The sequence below is a fragment of the Musca domestica genome, unplaced genomic scaffold, assembly GCF_030504385.1.
Source record: "Musca domestica strain aabys unplaced genomic scaffold, Musca_domestica.polishedcontigs.V.1.1 16, whole genome shotgun sequence".
Taxonomy (NCBI): domain Eukaryota; kingdom Metazoa; phylum Arthropoda; class Insecta; order Diptera; family Muscidae; genus Musca; species Musca domestica.
Genome location: NW_026712219.1, coordinates 16,824,087 through 16,846,516, shown reverse-complemented (window position 1 = coordinate 16,846,516; position 22,430 = coordinate 16,824,087). Strand labels below are relative to the sequence as shown.

At 33.3% G+C, this 22,430-nt stretch overlaps 1 protein-coding gene across 2 annotated transcripts in view; it reads left to right on the top strand.

The window, feature by feature from the left end:
• Positions 1–19,379, top strand: part of LOC101891515 (uncharacterized) — a 69,852-nt gene extending 50,473 nt beyond the window's left edge. Inside the window, exons 2-5 of one of the 2 annotated variants that reach the window (XM_005179042.4) lie at positions 13,802–13,910; positions 16,694–16,954; positions 17,023–17,269; positions 17,338–19,379. In XM_005179042.4, the coding sequence (XP_005179099.1) occupies positions 13,802–13,910; positions 16,694–16,954; positions 17,023–17,269; positions 17,338–18,184 (1,464 nt within the window). In that variant the 3' untranslated portion in view covers positions 18,185–19,379. The remainder of the gene's footprint in view (positions 1–13,801; positions 13,911–16,693; positions 16,955–17,022; positions 17,270–17,337) is intronic. The other variant, XM_005179043.4, reaches the window with a different exon arrangement.
• Positions 19,380–22,430: the final 3,051 nt, after the last annotated feature.

Genomic DNA, 22,430 nt, shown 5'->3' with positions numbered 1-22,430 from the left:
TGTTTGGTGCTCCATGTAGCGAATTTAGAGCAAATTCTAAAGAGTTTCACGTTTCAGATGTGAAACATTTAAAATTTATTTGCACTTATAAATATATAACACAATTCGCAAAAAGATTTATATTTATTGTTGCCCCCCATTAATTCATCCACGTGTCTTGTTGGAGAATATCAAATTTTAAGATATTTTGTTTTAAAAATATATACTGGGCAATTTTTATAAAAAGAAAATAAAGAATACGGGTTGCAGATAGAACAGCTTTTTCTTCTGCTTTCCATTGATCTTCCAAAGAGAGGAGATTTCCTAAAGATCTGCTATGCGAGAAGGCCTTCTGGTCTTCTATACGCTATTCAAAGACTTTCTGGTCTTCTATTCTAGGACCATCTGGTCTTCCATACTAAGAACAGGTAGTCATCTATTCGAAGACATTCTGGTCTTCCCTTCGAAGACCTTCTAGATTTCTGTTCGAAGACCTTTTAGACTTCTTTTCGAAGACCTTCTAGACTTCTGTTCGACGACTTTCTGGTCTTCCATTCGAAGATGTTCTGGTCTTCCGTTCGAAGACCTTCTAGTCTTCTTTTCGAAGACATTCTGGTCTCTGTTCGAATACATTTTTGTCTTCTGTCGAAGACCTTTTGGTCTTGTATACGAAGTCCTTGTGACCTTCAATACGAGAAGACCTTCTCATATTCTGTATAAGAGGTCCTTCTGTCGAAGAACTTCTGGTCTTCTATACGAAGATCCTAAGGTCTTCTACACGAAGACCCTGAGGTCTTCTATACGAAGATCCTAAGGTCTTCTACACGAAGACCCTGAGGTCTTCTATACGAATACCCTGAGGTCTTCTATACGAAGACCCTGAGGTCTTCTATACGAAGACCCTGAGGTCTTCTACACGAAGACCCTGAGGTCTACTATACGAAGACCCTGAGGTCTTCTATACGAAGACCCTGAGGTCTTCTAAACGAAGACCCTGAGATCTTCTATACGAAGACCCTGATGTCTTCTACGAAGACCTTTTGGTCTTCTATACGAAGACCTTGAGGTCCTCTATACGAAGACCCCGAGGTCTTCTCTACGAAGGCCCTGAGGTCTTCTATACGAAGAGCCTGAGGTCTTCTTTACGAACACCTTCTGGTATTCTATACTGGAAAATCTTCTCGTCTTCTATACGGGAGAACCTTCTCTCGAAGACCTTTTGGCCTTCTCTCGAAGACCTTTTGGTCTTCTTTATGGAGGCCTTTTCGCCTTCTTTACGAGAATACCAGCCCGTCTCCCATATGAGAAAACCTTCTCGTCTCCCATACCAAAAGACATTCGGTTCTTCTGTGAGATGATCTTCGGGTCTTCTACAAAAAGTCTTTTGACTTCTAAACGAAGAGCTTCTCTTATTCCTTTCGTATAACTTTTCGTCTGGAACACACGAAAGTCTCCTCAGAGATGACAATGAAGGGGGAAAACCCTTGGGCTTCTACAAAAGAGACTTCTTATATTATGGGATCATTGACCTTCTATAAGATGATTTTTTGGGCTAGTATAAGAGGTGTTTCTGGGTCGAAAAAATTTAAATTGTTACTTATAACTAGAAGTTACTAAAGAAGACCTCTAATTGGTTCATAGGATAATATAGAAAGTCTTCCATACACATATTATCTTTAGAAGTTCCTTTATCCATTTTGTATCCTTTGCCTAGGTTATTTACACCCTGCAAATCTTTGGCAACAGTAATCGAAATTGTTTTGCTAAAAATAATTTCAAACTCTATTTTGTTTATGAAGTGAAAATAGATATTAAAACGAAACACTCTTTCAAAATTTAAACAAAAGTTTGCCAAAGTCTTACAAAAATGTATATAAATTGAAAATTGATTATGCGACAGTAGTGCGTATGTATGGGTAAATACAAGTTTCATTTTAATTTTTTTATGGACATAAATTGGTTTTTTAATTTGTATCGCAAAGAAAAAATATTTACTGGACAATACTTTCCAAGTCGCCTAGGCATCAAGTAACGCAATTCAGTCTTTGTTGTTGTTGTTGTTATTAACTCAAGTACTTAAAACTTAAGTTGAGATACAAGAAACCAAGAAACAACAACAATAACAAAACATAACTGATTTGATGTGGGTTACTTTTACATTTGATCCGAACTCTCCGCGTCTAAGCGTAAGTAGTGTATGAGTATCTAGCCATCTATTATTGTGGCCCTGTTTATTGTGTTGTTGTTATTGTTGTACCTAGCCTGTTTTCGTGGTGTCTTGTTGACGCTGATACTGCTGCCGCTGCTGCCTGTAGTCATTTGATAGATTTAATACCCTTCCCAATCGCCCCCCAATTGGACCATAATTTCATTCGTCATTTATTTTTGTTTAATTTAATACCAAAGAAAGAAATGAAAGAAAAGAAATTCAAATTCAACCAAATTTTGAAATTATTATTTTTTTTTCGTTTTGAAAAGAAAGCAACAACTATCATAAGGAGAATGTCTGAATGTTTAAGGCAATATTGGGTAATGATTACCACGCACACATATGGGTTGGTTCAATTTTAATGGTTATAATTATAAACTGAGTTTTATACAATGGAGGCGATGTAGGTCTGGGCAAAAAGAGTTTTAAATATGGCCATCTCATTAAATCGAGTGAGTTATGAAATTTGTTCTCCCACCACAAATATTTTACGGAATTTGAGATAAAATTTAGTAGATATTAAAAAAAAAATGTAGATCTTCAATGAGAAAATCTATGAACGAGATATTAAAGAAATGATCAACGACATTTCTATGAGAAAATCTGAAAATATAGTAGCAGAAGATAAACAGATCTTCTGTTAGAAAATTCACAGGTGTTCTATTAGAAAATGTTCAGATTTTTTATTTAAAAGTCTTTAGATTTTTTTTCTGAGAAGATTTACTGTAAAATCATCTATGAAAAAATATTTCATGTGAAGATCAACTGATTTTCTATCGATAGATCTATTGAATTTTTAGGAGAAGATCTGCTGATCTATGAGAACATCAGCTGGTGTTTAAGCAGAAACTCTATCTTTTTCCCAGAAGATGTTTTTTTTTGTTTCTTATGGAAAAAGATCTATTGATCTTCTGTGAGAAAATTTATTCATTTTCTAGTAAAAGATCGACTGACTTTTTAAGAGTAAGTCTGCTGATCTTCGAGGAGAAATTATATTAATCTTCTCTCAAAAAATCTAATTATCTTCCATAAGAAGATATACTTTAGGAGATTCTATGAGAAGATCTATGGCACATATTATGGCCAATGAAACCGTCACACGCTGCCCAAATGTTGCTCTGCGGTATTTTGGCCCATTCCCGACGAAACGCTTGCTTGAAGTGATCGACACTTTGGTATATTTTAGTGCCAACCTTGCTTTCCAAAATTCTCCAGACACAATAGTCCAACGGTTTGGTATCGGAAGATTTTGGTGACCACTGTGCGCTGGAAATGAAGCGAAGAACCCCATTTTGTAACCATTCTATGGTGGCGCGTGCTGAGTGCGATTGTGCTGAGTCCTGTTGGAATCTCCAAGGCTTTAATACACCCTCCAGAATATTTTCGCGATATTATTCGGCATTTATTCAGATGTCGATTAATACGAGCAGAGAGCGACCATCGACTGTTATGGCGGCCCACACCATCACCATGGCCGGCGTTTGAGTTCTGTGGCTAACCGAAGGTGCACATTTTCCGCTGACCTCTTAGGCATGTAAACACGATCACTTTGTTTGTTTACAAAACCATATTCGGCAGTTCACCACTTTTGGACAAGCGAAGCAACTCTTTAGCTCTTTTGAGTCTATTTTCTTTCTTTCTTGCGGTGTAAGTTCCTGCATTTTTTGGAATTTCAGTGGTTTTACCCCGAGCTCATTTTTTTATATTTGCCGAATGGAATATTGTGATATGTTCAGCTCACAAGCTATTTTAGTTTTTTGAAAATTTCCAACTTCATTCCAAATGAAGATTCAAAAAGTAGAGAGAATGCAGAATATTCAAGGGTAGTAGAGCGGATTGTTATATTGTCATTCCGTTTGTAACTCATCGAAGTAATCAATTCAGACTATGTCCGCCTGTCTGTTGTAATCACGCTATCTTCTGAAAGAAATATAGAGTGCTGAAATTTCGTACACATGCGTTTTGGGTCTGAAGATCTAAGATCAAGTTCGAAGATGGGCTATATCGGCCAACTTTTACGTATAGACCCCTTAAAACAGCACGCCATCATTTTAAGCATTTTGACGTATTTAGCATATTTTTCAACGGAATTGTCTGCAAGGAAGGGACCCCCTTTTGGAAAAAAAACAATTTGTATAGGTCCACATTGTGGTATAGCCACTATTTAAGGTACCTCCTCATTTTAGGCATTTCGACGATTTTCGGCACATTTTTTAACGGAATTGTCTGGAATTTGGTATTTGGAGGTTGTTACGTGTTCCTAACCACCTTTCAAAAAAACAGAAAAATTCTGGTCCACATTGTGATATAACTCCCTTTCAACAGTACCACCCTATTTTCGGTATTCTGAAGGCTTTCCCCATTTTTATCAACAGAATTTTCAGAAATTTAGTATTTGCAGCTTCTAATGGGTGTCTAACTGATTTGTTAAAAATTGTAAAAAATTGTTAATATTATGGTGGAGGGTATCAAATGTTCTTTGAATTCATGTGAGCGCCAAAAAGTATGCTATAAAATGCGAACGATTCGGAAAAAGTTAATTTACACCTGAATCTAACATGATGTGTAGCCTGACCTTTATATCGCAATTTTGTGTGACCATTGGTTCTAATGGAAATTTTCAAAATCTTAAATTAATTCTTTTTTGACCTGGCGACCATTAATATTGGGTTTACCATCAACATCTCTTGAAAGATCTGCAGATATTCTTGGAAAATATACTATATCCAATATTTAGGTTTTTTTTTTCATTTGAAACATAATTATTTAAGATTTATTGTCAATAGCCATTACCACACACAAGTCTCGGCGAGGAAAAAAACAACAATTGAAACAAATTAAAAATTTAAATTTATTTGATTTTCAAAATTGATTTGGAAAAATAAATTATTTTTGAGGCGCCAATAATACAAGCTAACCCACATGCATGCCTGCATACATACATACATACATAAAACAAATACAACAACTAAAGAAAATATGTATTTTCAAAACAGCTCTACATAAACAATTGCGATTCGCTAAACTTCAAAAGAATTTTTTTTTGATTTCAAAAAACAAATAAATCGATATAAATATGGAGAGGAAAAATGTTAAAGAGATCGATGAGAGCAACAGATGGAAATGAAACTCTGAAATACTAAGAGGGAGATAAATGTGTTTGATGGTGGTGATATATATTTGGTTTACTGGCCCGAGAGACCGATCGACCAGACGCGACCAATTGCCAGAGAATGGCATCGTTTATTGTGGTGTCACAATTAAGATCGTTTATGGCAGATTTAATACTTGAAGATATGTTCAATATGTTCGATAAACAACCAAAACAAACAGTCGAACATTTCCACATAATATTGAATGTGTCCGACAGACATCAAAACACAATTTGATGTGGATAATAATGTATCCCCACACCCCACCACGCCACCATGCCACATGCCAGCTACTAAGAGTACCGCCTGTATTATATCATTGCAAGGCAGGCAGGCATGGTGGTATTTTTCTATGCCATTTTTATAACATTAATGAAATTTTCTCAAAAAAGACGACAAAGGAATTAGAATTAAAAAAAAACATAGAATAAAATTAAATACTACTAAAACACATTATTTTTTTTTTGCTGTTTAATAGAAGACACATGGGCCATTTGGGGGTGCCTTATGGTGACTGAACGCAGCAAATGATCTGTTTTATGGCATTCTTTTTGTGGGGGGGCGTTTGCTTCAATATTCGAATTTAACAAATTATTTGAATTTTTTGCTATTAATAGCAATATCACTCATACTCAATTCTTTTCATAATCTTAATTACTTTAAGCTCTAAAACACATCATCATCATCGTCATCGACAGTAAAATACATTAAGATCCATTAGAAAGATAACCGATAGATCTATTCTCGGTTTCTTTGAGGACGTCGTCAACCACAACAACGTCGAATGTTTATAGATTTTTGCCATCCATCCATATATCTTGTATCTATCTTTTTAACTAATAACAATGATTTCTTCTCTTCGAAAAATCTCTTGGCCTGTGTTTTATGTAGGCGTTTTACTTGGTTCTCAAAGAAGAGAAGCGTAAGAAAACAAGACAAACTATTATTTTGTATCGCCAAATCGCGTTTAATAAAAAAAAAATCTTATGGAAGAAACATGTTTTACATTGGCCATAATGTAAAATAATTAAGGTCAATAAACCAAGCTTTATCGTAGTGTTTATGTGTGTGTAAAATTTAATGAAGAATAAGCCAGATCAGATGTGTGTAATATATTGGTTTTGCTCTACATACTCAGAGAACTTAAAAATATATTGAGGTGAAATGAAAAAAAAAATTGAAAAAAAATATATATATACCATACCATAATACCATATTAGTTTTTCTAAATAGGTAAAAGGTTACAATTTTTGAAATTTATCATAGAAATATAAGAAATAAATTAAGACATTCTTCACTTGTCCAATATTAACGAACTGGGCCTCAATTCTTGTTCTATGAAAATGTGACATGAAAACTTTGAAAAATGAAAAATTTTATGAAGGAAATATTTTTCATTTCATATTTTCATAGAACAAGAATTCAGCCCCTGATTACACATTGTGTTGGAGTCATATGTGAAGTAACATTTGCCACAACAATCAGCACATAATTTATAGCATACTTTTAGACGCTCCCTAGAACTTTTAATCTAAAACGAAGCGCTTTAATGTGTATTATATTTATTAACATACAGGTTGAGATGAAAAAACTGCAACCAACTTCAGACTACTGTAATTTCTAAGCCACTCATCCGACAGCTGCTAATATTATTCCAGTGACGACTCATTATATTGTTTACAAGCGTACAAAAGCATTTTGGTGAGAACTTTCCACAAAAAAAGTTATTCGTGATAGAATTCAAGCGTGATAGTTTGATTTCTTTATATTTGGCTGGAGAACCACAAGCGGCTATCGTTAGAGCATTTCAGTATTTAAATGTGAATAAATCTTTTGTGTCTCGTACCACCGCTCGTTACTGTAATGCTGATACTGATACGGTGTAAAGAGCTTACACCGTAACAGAAAGGAAATAGACCCAAAAAAGCTAAAGAGTTGCTTTGCTTGGCCTTAAGTGGTGAACTGAAGAATTTGGTGTTCTCCGATGAGAAGACATTCGTTGTCCTGCAGTTTGTAAACAAAGAAAACGATCGTGTTTACTTGCCAAAGAGGTCAGCTTAAAATGTGCACTTTAGGTTGGCCACCAGAACTCAAGCGCCGGCCATGGTGATGGTGTGGACCGCCATAACAGCCGATGGTCGCTCTCCGCTCGTATAAATCGACCGTGGCATCAGAATAAATGAAGAATATTATCGCGAAAATATTCTGGAGCGTGTATTAAAGCCTTGGGCACGCAAACAGTTTGGCTGCAGACCTTGGACATTCCAACAGAACTGAGCACCATCGCACTCAGACGCGCCACCCAAGAATAGTTACAAAATGAGGTTCCTCGCTTGGAGTATTGTATCTGGAGTAGTTTGGAAAACAAGGTTGGCGCTAAAAAATACCAAAGTGTCGATCACCTCAAGCAAGCGCTTCGCCGGGAATGGGTTAAATACCGCAGAGCAACATGCAGCAGCATGTGACGGTTTCATTGGCCGTTTGAAGGCCATAATTCGTGCCAAAAGTGACCAATTCAACCAAATCTAAACTTATTCTAAAATTTGATGCTATTTCCGACATTTTTTGCTTTCATTCAATAAAATTAAAAAAAATAAAATAAAAAATATGGCTTCTGACTTTGTTGCAGTTTTTCCTCTCACCCTGTATATCTTGGGGTATAGATGGCGCTTTAAATCATACATTTTGGTTACTCGTTTTTGAGCTTTTTCAAATAGGCACTTAAGCATAAGAGATACATTTCTCTTGCTCAAATTAACTGAAGAGTAACACATATATGTTGATGCTCCCTTATCGTTGGTTGTATGTTTTTTTTTACTTTTTCGAGTAAAGGAAAGTGTTTTTAGTAACTTTTTGCAAAAATGTAAATTCTTCTATTTAAGGAACCTCCTCCGTACTGAATGAACACTTGCGCAGAGCGCCATCTGAACGTTGATTTTGGATTGCTGATTAGATATCCAATAAAATTAAATTGATTAGCAAACTTTCAGGAGGATACTGGTCTGGTATATTTTATGGGATTTAGTGGGATAGAGTAGCGGATTTAAAACCGCACATTTGTGCTAATTCATGAAATGAAATTAGACGGTGGGAAAAATTCGAAAAACAAATACACTTAGCCAAACCATTGTGTTAATAAGGTCGCACGAAATAAGTAGTTATATTTTGTCCACTTCAGTCTTTTTGAGATGGAATTCTGACTATCGACATGTAGATGTAGTTAAGCATATTTGCATTTCAGGTGTACAACATTTCTCAAGTCCTCTTGTTTTTGTGACATTATAACGAAAATGGTTAAATTGGTTTGGAATTTTACTCCGATCAGTAATATAACTCTGTGTGTCCGAAACAAGTATTTCGATGTATTACAAACGATGTAACTAACATCGTAGAGAGTAAACATATTTGAAACAATCCATCAATCAGTTTGGCGGCCCAGTGCCCTCTCCGTCGGTTAGAAAGATTACAAAAAAATCATCATTGGACTCTAGACCCTCGAAGTTGTTTCAAAATCCGATCTCTGGGGGTGATTTGAAAGACCTAACATTTATGATAAATTTAAGATTTCGACACCTGAAACCACATCATATATATGAAATATTTCAGTCCTAGTACGAATAGATTCTGAATTATGTTCACAAAAAATGTAGAAATGTATGTTTTCAAAAGACTAGAATCTCTCTTGTTTATGGTTTCTAAATTCACTCCCTTTTAAAATTAAAATAATTTTCTCAATAAATATAAATTATTTTCGAAATATCTTTTAACAACTCACTCCTCCCGATTCGTTTAATATTATTTTTCATAACACGTCTCTGTTAAATCACTTTACTTCAATTTAGATGTCTCAATGGTGTTATAGATTTTTGTTATTAGCGAATGCCATTAACTGGATGGTGTGATTTCTTATGAACATTATAAATATATATGTACATATATATATGTGTACATTTGTTTGTACCCTTCAGTTCAATTCAATTCAAATCATATTTCCTCTATCACCTTCTTTTGCATTTGTTTTTGGGCAGTCAACCCCACCATCTCCATCCCCCTCCAAAAAAGTTTCAGTTAAAACCAAAATAATATCTTGGGGATACATATTTATTTTTGCTGGCGCGGAGTATGGTGTGTTAATTTCATTGGAAGCAAATGAAGAAAAAAAAAAGCATAGAATGGAGGAAGGAATTACATTAAGCAATCAAAATAATCATAATCACTTCACTAAAAATAAATTTGATTCTCTAAAATTATTTTTTTTTTTCGTTTTTCTTTTCTCTCTATATCATTCGTTTCGTTCTTTTTTTTTTGAAGTGGAGTAATACATCTTAAGACAACAAATCAAAAACGCTCCAGAATAATACACACGTTCGAACATACAGACACACAGATAATGTGTTTGATGGTCATAACAATTTCAAAAATACCATCTGGAGCCAGTGGACAAACAGTTGGGAAGATACGATTACCGCTAGGAGCAGTGGGGGTGGTATGTATACAAGGCAATAGGAAAAATTACTCATTTGCCGGTTTTTTTTTTTTGTCGAGAGAGGGGGATAATAAAACAAATGTGTTCCCAACAAATTTATAAACATTCACACACATACAGACAGACATACATACAACTTGTGTTTTCATTTTAAATAAAATTAACAAGAATATGATATGTTCTAATGTTGAGAATAAATAGGACAATTGGCAGGCGGGAGGAAAACCATATTGATTTGCTGTTTTGTTTTGAAATGAAAGGAAAAGACACCCAGAAGAAATCGCTTCCAGGCCAAAAGTGCTTATTCAGATTCATTATAAATTAATGGTGTTACAAAATGTTTTATTTCGACAAATAACATTTGTTCGTTGGGTTCGCTTTGAGGACGCCTTGTTAATGGAGTGAACATTAATTTAAAGAATTTTTTAATTATACCATATTTTAATGCGTTTGAACAATTAGGAATTTTTATAATTTATATATAAAAATTCCTAATTGTCAATCAATAAATTATGTGAAAGTGGGAAAATTTTTAAGTGCCAAAATATTTATTAAAAAAATAATTGAAAAAAAATATTAATATAATATTTATATTAATATATATAATTATTATAATTTATATTAATTTATATATATTTATATTAATATTAATATACTATTTTGCTTTCTAATTTATTTTGTTTTAAAATCTTTATGAAAAAAAAAAAAACAAAAATTAAAAATGTTACATTTTCAAAGCCTTTAGAAATTTTCTTTGAAATTCTGTATGTTTAAAGCATTTTTTATTGTTTTTTTATTATTATAATTTTTAGATAATTATGTGGGCCTCATAAAACAAGGATATTTTTGTTAGTCTCAGGGGATCAGGAAAATTTTTTCTATAACATTTTGTACACTTCAGAGTCCCACCCGAGGTTATACCAAAGTTTGTAAGCTTCCAACTAAAAATTGTCTATATAATTTCTATGGCCTCACATACCCTTACAAAAATCGATATAATATTGTGAAAATCACAGGGTCCGCGGGAAAAAAAATTTTATAAAACCGTGTAGACCTCGAAGGTTTATGAAAAACTTTCTACAAAGTCATCTGAAATCTATAAATTGAAATCTATAAATTGTAAATTCTTTTGCGGCCCATAGGCACATTAACATTTTTTTTGTATAAAATATTGTAGGTCCCAAAAGCCCACGAAAGATTTTGTATACAAGTCCTCAGGATACCACGAAAAAGGTTGTCAATGTTTTGTTTCTCTATAATATTTTCAAGCCCCCTGAGTTCCACGAAAACGTTTCTATAAACAATTTTTAGGTCTCAGAAACTCACAAAAAATTTCTATAACATTCTGAGGGCCTTTAAACGGATTTATTTAGCTCACCCCGCTCTCACGCTATTGACTTATCCATCTTTCCCAGTTGATTTGGCTGAATATTATATATTTTTTTTTTCATGGAAATATATCGTCATAAAATTATTATACCCTCCACCATAGTATGGAGGGTATATTAAGTTTGTCATTCTACAAATTATATATATTTTTGGTCAGCATAAAATTCTATGTCGATTTAGCAATGTCCGTCCATCTATCCCTCTGTGGAAATCACTCTAGCTTCAGAGCGAAATGAAGTAAGTTGATAAAAATTTACTCAAATGTGTAATATATCTGCAGGACTTTTTGTATTGAAAATGGGCCATGTAGGTCCAAGTCTTCGTATAGCCCCCATATAACTGTACCTCCCGATATTCGGTATTTTGATGATTTTAGCGAGATTATTTACCGGAATTGCTTCAAATTTGGTATTTGAAGTTCGTAATGGATACTACAGCCTAAGACAGAAAATGAGCCATGTAGGTCTACGTCTTCGTATAGCCCCCATATAACGGTACGCCCCGATATTCGGTATTTTGATGATTTTGGTGACATTATTTACCGGAACTATTTCAATTTTGGTATTTGAAGTTCGTAATGAATACTACAGCCCATGGCAGAAAATTGTCTGTGCAGGTCCACGTCTTCGTATAGTCCCCATATAACGGTACCCCCCGATATTCGGTATTTTGATGATTTTAGCGACATTATTTACCGGAATTGTTTCAAATTTCGCATTTGAAGTTAGTAACAGATTCTACAGTTTATGTCAGAAAATTGTCTGTGCAGGTCCACGTTTTATAACCCCCATGGTACCTCCCTATATTCGATATTTTGATGATTTTAGCTAATTTATAAACAAATTTTTTTCGTGTTTCGCAGGTCGTCGTCGTTGTGTAGATCCTACATTCATACATATTTTTTTTTAAATTTTACCAACATTTTTAACACATTTTATTTTTTTGAAGATTGCCAATTTTGTACCAAATGGTAGAGCGTATTCAAAGTTCGGCCCGGCTTTTTTACTTGTTTTTTTTTTTTTTTTTTTTTTAATCCTTTTGGTAAATGTTCTCATGATTTTACGCGTTTCACTTTGTACAAAAATAATTGAAATTTAAGATAAAATTATAAGAATCCACAACTGCAGTTAAGTCCGTTTCCTCCCGCTTCAACTCAAACTTGTCCCTTCTTTGCACTACGTAGTTTTCATTTAATATGAAAACTATAAAAAATATCGTTGTACGTGATATTTATGAAAATAAAAGTATTATCGTTTGATTTAACAAATAAACACTACATAAAAAACAACTATTTGTTGTTGTTGTTGTTGCATGAATTAATAATACCTTTCTTACAGATTAAATAAAAATAACAAGTAAAACTGAGACATTTTTTCGTGGAACAATTCGAGAGAGAGAGAGAGAAAAGAAGGTTACTGGGGCTTGGGGGGAATGGTAATAAAATGCATTTTATTTCCACTAAGTTTGGGGTGAATTTCCAATTTTAATGACGCATTTAAATCGTACGTGTTGGCACATATTAAACGGGCAGCGGGTGTGTGTATGTGCGTGTGTGCCCAAGCAAATGGGAAGTGAATTACAAATGTGTTATTAATAATTAGTTTTAACACTTATTCAACTTCCTTTTTGAGATTCTACACCCCTTGTAGAAATATTAAAAATTAAAAATCGGTGGTGTTGGTTGCACACAAACACACACACACACTTAAGAATGTAAAAAAAAATATTCCACAAAATTTTTTGAAATAAAAAAGTGGAATCGACATCATTTTGACAGCTCCATTAGAGGGTTGTCATTTTGTTATTCAGTTTTTTTTCTCTTTTGCTTTAATTGAATTTATTCCAAAAAGTAAAACAAAAATCATTTGCCTCTTATTTTATTGTTATGATTATCCTCATCCTTGCCAGTCAGCAAAACGCCAAAATAAAGTTCATTCGCTTGCTGTTTACTTCTCAAGATTTTATGGGTCATTGTTTTGCTTAAAAAAATTTTATGATTATTATTTTTTAATGTTAAATATTTTTTTCTCTCCCTCTCAGACACTCACTTATTTTTATTATTATTATGATAAGTATAAACTCTGTTAACGAAAGGAGGGTATAACATTTTAAAAATCCATTTTTTTCGATTATACGCAAATTTTGTGTAAATTTCAATGGGGTTTATTTATCCGCCACCACCATTACGAAAAAAAAAAACAAAACAATTTTAAAACCCCATCGCATAAAAAAATATATATTCATATATACTAAATATTGAAATCCGCCATAACATCTTTTGTTTTAAGCCAATGCCTTTGGTGGTGGCGATGGGTGAGTGTGTATGTCTGCGAGTTTGAGAATTTTTTCACCCAATCCTCAAACACTTGCTGAATTTTAAATAATTTCGTTTTGGGTTTTTTGTTTCATTCTTCAGCTTCTTGATACTGGGTATTAATTACAATAAATGAGTTTTTTCTTTTTTGGTTTATAAGTATTGATTTTTATTTTGTTTATTTATCGTTAAATTTTTTATAAAAAATATATTTAAACTTTTGAATGTCATGGTAATTAATTTTGTTTTTTTTTTTTTCAATTTTATTACAGGTCAATAAACAATATTCTGCCACCGATCTGGAGGCATTTGTCAAATTGGCTGCTGCCAATTGGCAAAACACAAATCACAGCTTATTGGAAGGAGTTGACATTAAAGGAGGTGAGTAAACAAGGAATCAATGTTCTCTAAAAATAAATTTTATAAAGCTTAAAACTTAAATTGTCTTCAAGAGGAAATTAAAAAAAATCGATAAATGGCTAAAATCTAAAATTTTCTGATAGGGTTACTACTGAAGACAAGGAACGAAATGGCTTGCCATTTTTAAAAACTCTCTCTAAATTGGTTTGAAATTTATATAAAAGTTAAATTATTAGGAGCGACGTCTATTGACATCTGAAGAACGTTTAATAATCTTACATAAAATCTTATTAATTATTATATAATATTACTAAAATTAAATTTCCAATTATAATTTTTTTTTCAAGGGATGTTTTAAAATGTTGTATTTAGAAAGGTAAAAATATGTATAATTGTATATTATATTATATTATAAATAATAGGGAGCGCCATCTATAGACATTGGACGTGCCGATTATTGTATGAGAAAAATAAGTTGAGAAGCAAACTTTCGTCAAAGACATAAAACCTTATAAGGTCTTTGTGTAGAAATTTAGAAAAAAAGGTGGTTAATATGTGGCTAAAATCTGAAATTTTATATGATAGTCACAATCGAGGTCAAGGAGTCGTAATTTTTGTAAATTCATTCTTAAAATGTTTCTAAATGTATTAAAAATATTTCATAAAGAACGTCATCTATGCCATGAAAAAGATTAGTAATCTTAAGAAATATAAATTGGTGCATGCATGCTTTTAGGCGCACATTTTAGGGGGCTGAAATATTTAAATAGATCCCCATACTGATATCCGGCTAATGGGCAACTACTATTCGAGAATTACGTACCAAGGATTATTATTTTAGGCGAAAGAAAATAGAAATGAATTCCGGAATGAAAATAAGTTATTTAGTATTCTAAATCGTTTAGCATCACCTTAGGCGGGGTCTTTAAATATGTTTGAATTTTTTAAGGAACTACGAGCTTAATTTTTGGTGGGAAATGTAGATAAAACCAGATACATTTTTTAGAAACTTGGATGGGTTTGAAATGCGGAAAAGACATATTTGGTATTGTTCCAAAAGTTCCAGCGAGCGCCATCTTAATGCCGATATTTTGGTATATGTTTTGATTGGTAATCATTTTTTCGAAAAAAAAAACTTATTTCTGTAAATGCCAAAGAAAAGTACTTGCGGAAAAGGACAGAGCTTTAAAACATTCATTCTGGCAGGGTTTAAAATGTGGAGGCAGTTCTTTGACTTAGTACAATTTGTTATACCGAACGCCATCTTCATTTTGACATTAGGCAATCGAAAATTAACTTTGAAGCTTGGATTAAAGAAATAATTTTCTAGTGGAAAATAATGGGTTAGAAGTCTTGCAAAAATTAGCAGGAGACCTTTCAAGTTTAAGAAACTCGTATTAGGATTTTATCTTAGGAAAAATAAATTATTGCCCTTTAGATTGTAACACCACCTATTATTATTCTGCTAACTAACCGTTTTCTTGAAAATCTGAATTCTAAAATTTGAAGTAAAAGCTTTGTTCTCCGACTTTTTGTGGTAAAGCCTAGTGAAATTTGATATGTGATAACTAATTTTTGCAAGAAGTGCGGGAACGAAAACCCAGATCTAATATCAAAACTAGATAGCAGGTCTTCAAATCCAACCATATTTTAAAAATTCGATCATATTTTCGAGTAAAAAAGTTTAGAGCCTTGAAAGTTACATTATTTTGTCATAAAAAGACAGAACCTTAAGTAAACTAAAAAACTTATGAACTAAGCAAATGTATCCTAATGACATAGCGGAGTTTAATGTAGCACTATCGATGTGTAGATGGCACCCTATCTAAGAATATGGAGTTTAGTATTAAGGAATACCATTGGACCGAAGGTGTTGGATAGAATTTTTGGAAACTTATATCGAAACTCACAAAATTTTCCATTACATATGTTACTGTATGTCAAACTGTGCAGTACATCGTTTGTACATTAACATTCCGGAAATGAATATGGCATTACCGACCCTAAGATGGCACTGACATTAAATCAGGAAACCTTAGCGGGAAATCACCATTTGAGTGAAGATGTGACTTAAAACTACGTTTTTTTTTTTTTTTTTTTTTTTTGAAACTCGTCCTGAAAAGGTACGAAACCGAGAACAATTTTCCTGCTACCGTGCTGCTTGCCCATCATAGTTTAAATGAAATCAAACTGTAGTACGATCGACGTTTAAATGGCGCTAAGGAAATTTATTTAACTTTTTTCTAAAGCTAGAATAACAAATCAATACTCCATACAAATCAGTACTACTAATTTAATTTCTTCTGACCGAATTCTGAAAGAACTCTCCATAATAATAATTTATTGGATATTAACGTAACATTATTGACATATAGATGGCGCGAAGAAAATGTAGACAACCTTGTCCAAACACAAAGACAAAGATTAGAGTTAGTTAGAGTGTAGATGGCGCCCTATCTAAAAACATGGAGTTTAGTAGCTTTTTATTTTAAGAGACATTTTCATTTCTCTGACGTCTGTTATTTTTAATTTGAATTGAAGTTTTGGCTTTTTTCTTCTCAAATAAACACTGAGACGGTTGCTTGACTAATTTTAAATTTCCCATCTAGTTAGTATTGACTTCTAAATAGGCAGCAGAAAATCATGAAAACAATTAAAAACATGAAAGCTCAGAATTTTCCCATTTATAATTTTATTAATTTTTGCAATGATATGAAATTAATTAAGGGTAGTGTATAATACACTTCCAATTTCAATTTTCAATATTAAATATATTTCCTAATAAATATTTTTCTATTTTCCAGAAATGCAACAATATCTGAACAGTCCCACCATGAATATGTACAAGAAACGTGAACGTACCCAAAACTGGAATCATCAGGAGAAGAAATTTCTCCTGGATCTATGTCGCAAGGATATGCGCATCATAGAGAATAAACGTTTGGATGCCGGCTTGACGGCAGTTAAGAACAAGGCATGGAAAATAATACATCAGAAATTTTCAAATCAATTTGGCACAGATCGTACGTGCAATCGTTTAAAGGAGCAATGGCGTCGAATGAAAGGTGAGTAGTGTGGAGAGAGAGGGAGAGGGAAAATACAGTTTATTAACTTCGATTCACTTTATTTGCAGCCTGCACCCGCAATGAAATATTGGATTACAATAATCGCTTGGCCCGTTTCGGCCCCGAGGTGGCTGATCGCAAAAAGCCCTCACCCTTTACCTTTGAAGTATGGGAATTCATGCAAGAGGCCAAAAAGGCCTGCAAGTCCGAGGCCCTAGATGGCATTGATTACTCCAAAATACCGCTGGCATTGGAAGAAGATTTTGAATATCGTGAGGATGCTGAACAAAATCCTGAGGATCATGATATGGATGAGTAAGTATTTTCAAAGCCTCCAGGGGTCTTAGGAAGTTGCTAATTTCTCCGATTTTTTTCCACAAAAGTAGCAGTCGTACCCCGCCCCAGGATTTGTGTGACATTGATATCAAGGATGAGACATTAAACGAAAGCTATTCCCACATGATGGCCAATGGTGAACGTTTAAGTGCCACTTCACCCCAACAACAGCAGCATCAGCAGCAGAACTCACAAATACAACATGATATGGATCACTCATCCGGCAGACACAGCCCCACAAATTTGTCCACAAATGGTGGAGATCATGGTGTACCAAACCCAGCTGCCTTTATGGCCCAGGGTGGCAGTGATTTGTCCGGATTCCAACCTGGTTTCAATATGAACAACATTTCCGCTACCCTGGAAGCCTTGAATGCCCTGCGTACTGGACAATTTCCCTCGGCAGCGGCCGCTGCTGCAGCAGCTTTGCAGACCAATTTTGCAGCTGCTGCCCATCAACAACACCAACAAGCCCAGCAACAGGCCCAACACCAGGCAGCCCAAAATCAGCAGGATCGTGACATGGACAATCAATCACCGCCAGCCAAAAGGCCATGTACCTCGGGTATTAGTAACTCAGGAAATAATGGTTCCGGAGGCTCTGTGGCCGGTGATTTGGACTTGAGTGATACCCAACAAAATACCAGTGGCAGTTGTTTGAATTTGGCCACCACCTCAACGGGCTCCCTGAGTTCTTCTTCCAAGCTCCATGGGGATAGTTCCCCTGAACTGCGGGCCTTCATGGACATGCAATGCAAGGAACACATGATGCGCATGCGCATACTCGAAGTGCAATTACAAGCTGCCAAATACTCGCGCGATTTGGTGGAGATCAACAAGACACTGGCCCTGCAAAAACTCCAAGAATATGCCAGTAAACGTTTGAGCACATAACTCTGTCTAACAAGATTTACGACTTGTTTTCGCTTCCAGAGATTCCTGTGCTTCGTTGTTAAAACGCTTGGGGGAATAACGCTCCCCTGCAGGCGTTTAATAATTGTTAAATTGTGTTATTCTATTTTAGACGTAAAACTAAAACCTAGTTATAATTCTTCTTTGGCAGTTTTATTGTAATTTAAGTTCTTTACTTTAAATCCAGAGCTGCGCTCGTTTTATTGTAAAAAAAATCTTCTTTTTTTCTATTAATAATATTTTATTCTTATTCAAACATTATTTAAGAAATCGTTAGTTTTAATTTTAAACAAAACCCACAAAAAATACTTGCAAAAAAGCACATTCCTTTTGAAAGAAATAAAAAAAATCTTTTTTTTTAATTGCCATCATTTCGAAAATTATTTTCCCTCAAAAAAGAAAAAGAGATTTCGTTAATTTATACAAAGAAGAAAAAAAAGAAATAAATTGCTATAAACATGTGCCAAGACAGTATTTTTTACAAAACTAAAACTCAATTAAATTTTAAGTTTTTGTAAAATAAAAACAATTTGTTACAAAATAAAAAAAACTGTCACAAATGAAAAAAAAAATTAAAATAAAAATTATATATCACAAATGTAGATAGATCTTAAGAAGAGTAAGAAAAAGCGATGGAGAAGAAGAATGCTACCTCAGTTTACTTTATAAAAAACAAAAACTAAAACAAAACAATTTTTTAGCCATAGTTTCTAAAACCCCCCTTAATCTTAAGGCGTCTAATCCAAGAAAATCACTTAACTTAGTTTATTATAATTATTTTTAAAACTCCCTTTCGTTATTTCAAAGAAGAACAACCATCTTATATGAAAGATATTATATAAGTTTTTTTGTTTAGTTATCTTTTTAACTTTAATTTTTATTTAGAGATTTATGTTCCACCAACCATAATATTCTTAAAATGCTTTTTAATTTTTGTCAAATTTTGTTTAACTATAGAAATCGATATTTTTCTATGCTCATTATTAAACAAACAATTATTTAAATTTAAGTAACGAATTTACTTAAAATCGCAAACAAAAAATACATATATAAATATGTATATATGTGTGTTATATATAAATATTAAAGAGATGAAAAAAAAAACACCCACTGTAAACAACAAATATTACAAATAAAAATAAATAATTTTTATGATTTTACTTATAAAAAACATAAAGTGTTTTGAATTAAAAGAAAGAGGTAATAAGGGATGGAATTAAAAATAACAAGTTAGTACGTCGGTTTACCGGCAGATATACACATTCTATGTATAGCATTTTCAGATTAAATGAAACCTTTTGCAACCGAAATGAAACTTTTAGAAGGAAAAATAACAAAACATTTTTATACCCTCCACCATTCTATGGAGGGTATATTAACTTTGTCATTCCGTTTGTAACTCCTCGAAATACTCATGTCAGACCCAACAAAGTATATATATTCTTGATCAGCGTAAAATTCTAAGACGATTTAGCTATGTCCGTCTGTCTGTCTGTCTGTCCGTCTGTCTGTCCGTCTGTCTGTCTGTCTGTCTGTTGTAATCACGCTATCTTTCGAATGAATTGAGATAGATGGCTTAAATTTTGCACACATGTTTAGTTTTCCAGTAGGCAGGTTAAGTTCGTAAATGGGCCATGTAGTTCCACGTTTTCATATAGCCCCCATATAACGGTACCTCCCGATATTCAGTATTTTACTGATTTTAGCGACATTTTTCACCGGAATTGTTTTAAATTTGGTATTTAAAGTTCGAAATGGATACTACATCCTAAGACAGAAAATTGTCTGTGCAAGTCCACGTCTTCATATAGCCTCCATATAACGGTACCTCCCGATATTCGGTATTTTAATGAATTTAGCGACATTATTCACCGGAATTGTTTCAAATTTGTTATTTGAAGTTCGTAATGGATACTAAATCCTAAGTCAAAAAATGAGCCATGTAGGTCCACGTCTTCGTATAGCCCCCATATAAGGGTACCCCCCGATTTTCGGTATTTTGATGATTTAAGCGACATTATTTATCGGGATTGTTTCAAAATTCGCATGTGAAGTTCGTAATGGATACTTCAGTCCATGCCAGAAAATTGTCTGTGCAGGTCCACGTTTTCGAATAGCCCCCATATAACGGTACCCCCCCCCCCCCATATTCGGTATTTTAATGATTTTAACTACATTATAAACAGATTTTTGTTCAAGTTTCACATTTAAATTATTGTAATAACTTATGACAAAATATGCCTATGGAGGCCCACGTCGTCGTATAAGCACTCGGTATTCTTAAGATTTTAACAGAATTTTTAACGGATTTTATTTTTTGGAAATTACCAAATTTGTACCAAATGGTGGAGGGTATTAAAAGTTCGGCCCGGCCGAACTTACAGCTTTTTTACTTGTTATTTTTAGTAGGTTTAAAATTAAATCAACTAATTATAACTAATATATAGTTAAAGAGGAATTTTTATTGATTATTAATATCTATGTTTTTATAAAATTTTTTCTTAAAGCACAAGTGTAGATGCAGAAAGATTGAAAAAAGTTTTTCAATGTATTTTTTTCAAAGGACCCGAATTAGGTACCTTTTTATAATCTCCTCCATGGAAAGGAGAATATATTAAATATATATTATTCGTCATAGACCCCATAAAGTATATACAATCATGATCATAGTTGATTTAATGATTTCTATTGATATCACGACTGCTCTATCTCCATAATCAATAAAGCTGTGAAGCGAGAATCCTTTATTAGGTAAGATTAATAGTATACTATAACTCTTAAAAAATTGTGGTAAAGCTTAATTTCACAATTTCAGTCCTGACCATACCTATAAAGGCCAAAATTAGTTTTTAGCGTTAAGCATTTGGAATTGAATAATATGGAAGCATTTTATATCAAATCAATAAAGAACCAATTGTTATTACAATAATTGAAGATTTAAGAAATAATATAAATAAATGTAGATATTTATAATCAATAAAAAAGCCTCTTTGTCAATAAATTAGTTATAATTAATTGATTTAATTTAAAAACTACTAAAAATAAAAATGTTTTGTTATTTTTCCTTCAATAAATTTAAAATTAAAAGTTTCATTTGATTTGCAAAAAGTTTCATTTAGGTTGCAAATGGTTTCATTTTAACTGCAAAAGGTTTCAATTCCACTGCAAAAGGTTTCATTTCCGCTGCAAAAAGTTTCATTTGAATTGCAAAAGGTTTCATTTAACCGGAAAATGCTATATATATTTTCGTGATCTTCATAAAATTCTATGTCTGTTCAACGATATCCGCAGTCCGTCTGTGGAAATCACTCTAGCTTCCGAATTTTGATGATTTGTGTCACACTTTGCACAGTAAAAATTGCAATTTGAAGTTCCTAATGGGTACTACATCCTGTGACAGAAAATTGCATATATAGGTCCACGTCTTCGTATTAGGTATTTTGATGACTTTAGCGAAGTGTGTTTCCAATTTCGTATTTTAAGTTCGTAATGAGTGCTACAGCCTGTGACCGAAAATTGTATATGCCGGCCTCGGATACCCGATATTCGGTTTTATGATGACTTTAGCAATATCCAGGAGTTATCGCTATACTCCCTATATTTTTATGATTTTAGAAGTTTTTCAACGGTTTTTTTTTTTTTTTTTTGAGAAATTTCAACTATTTTTCCAATTGGTGAAGGGTATTCAAAGTTCGGTCATGATTTCTGTAAAGTTTAGCAGAGGAACTGGCACCAAATATGGTTGCTGTGGAATGCAATTTATGGGTTTGAGGGACTTAAATACTAAATCGGATGAAAAACGTACATGGACCTATAGCTATATCTTCGGGATTATATTCATCATTGAAATCGGATAAAGATATATATTTATATATCTGGGAGCCCAATCCAAATCTGAACCGATCTCCATAAAATTTGGTGCAGTTATTTCCGAGCTGTGTTTGATATCTCTTCTCGAACATAGTTGTTATGGAGCTTATATTACGGCTGTGATGAAAAAAAATAACAAAACGGATGAAAAATGTATATGGAAGCTATAGCTATATCTGAATCGATATGCACCAAATTTTACATACTTGATTCTAGGCTCAATTTACACATTTGTTACACAATAAAAAACAAATCGGAAAAGGATAAACAGGGTGAGACGAAAAAACTGCAACCAACTTCAGGCTGCTGTCATTTCTAAGCCACTCGACCGATAGCTGTTAAAATTATTCCAACACAG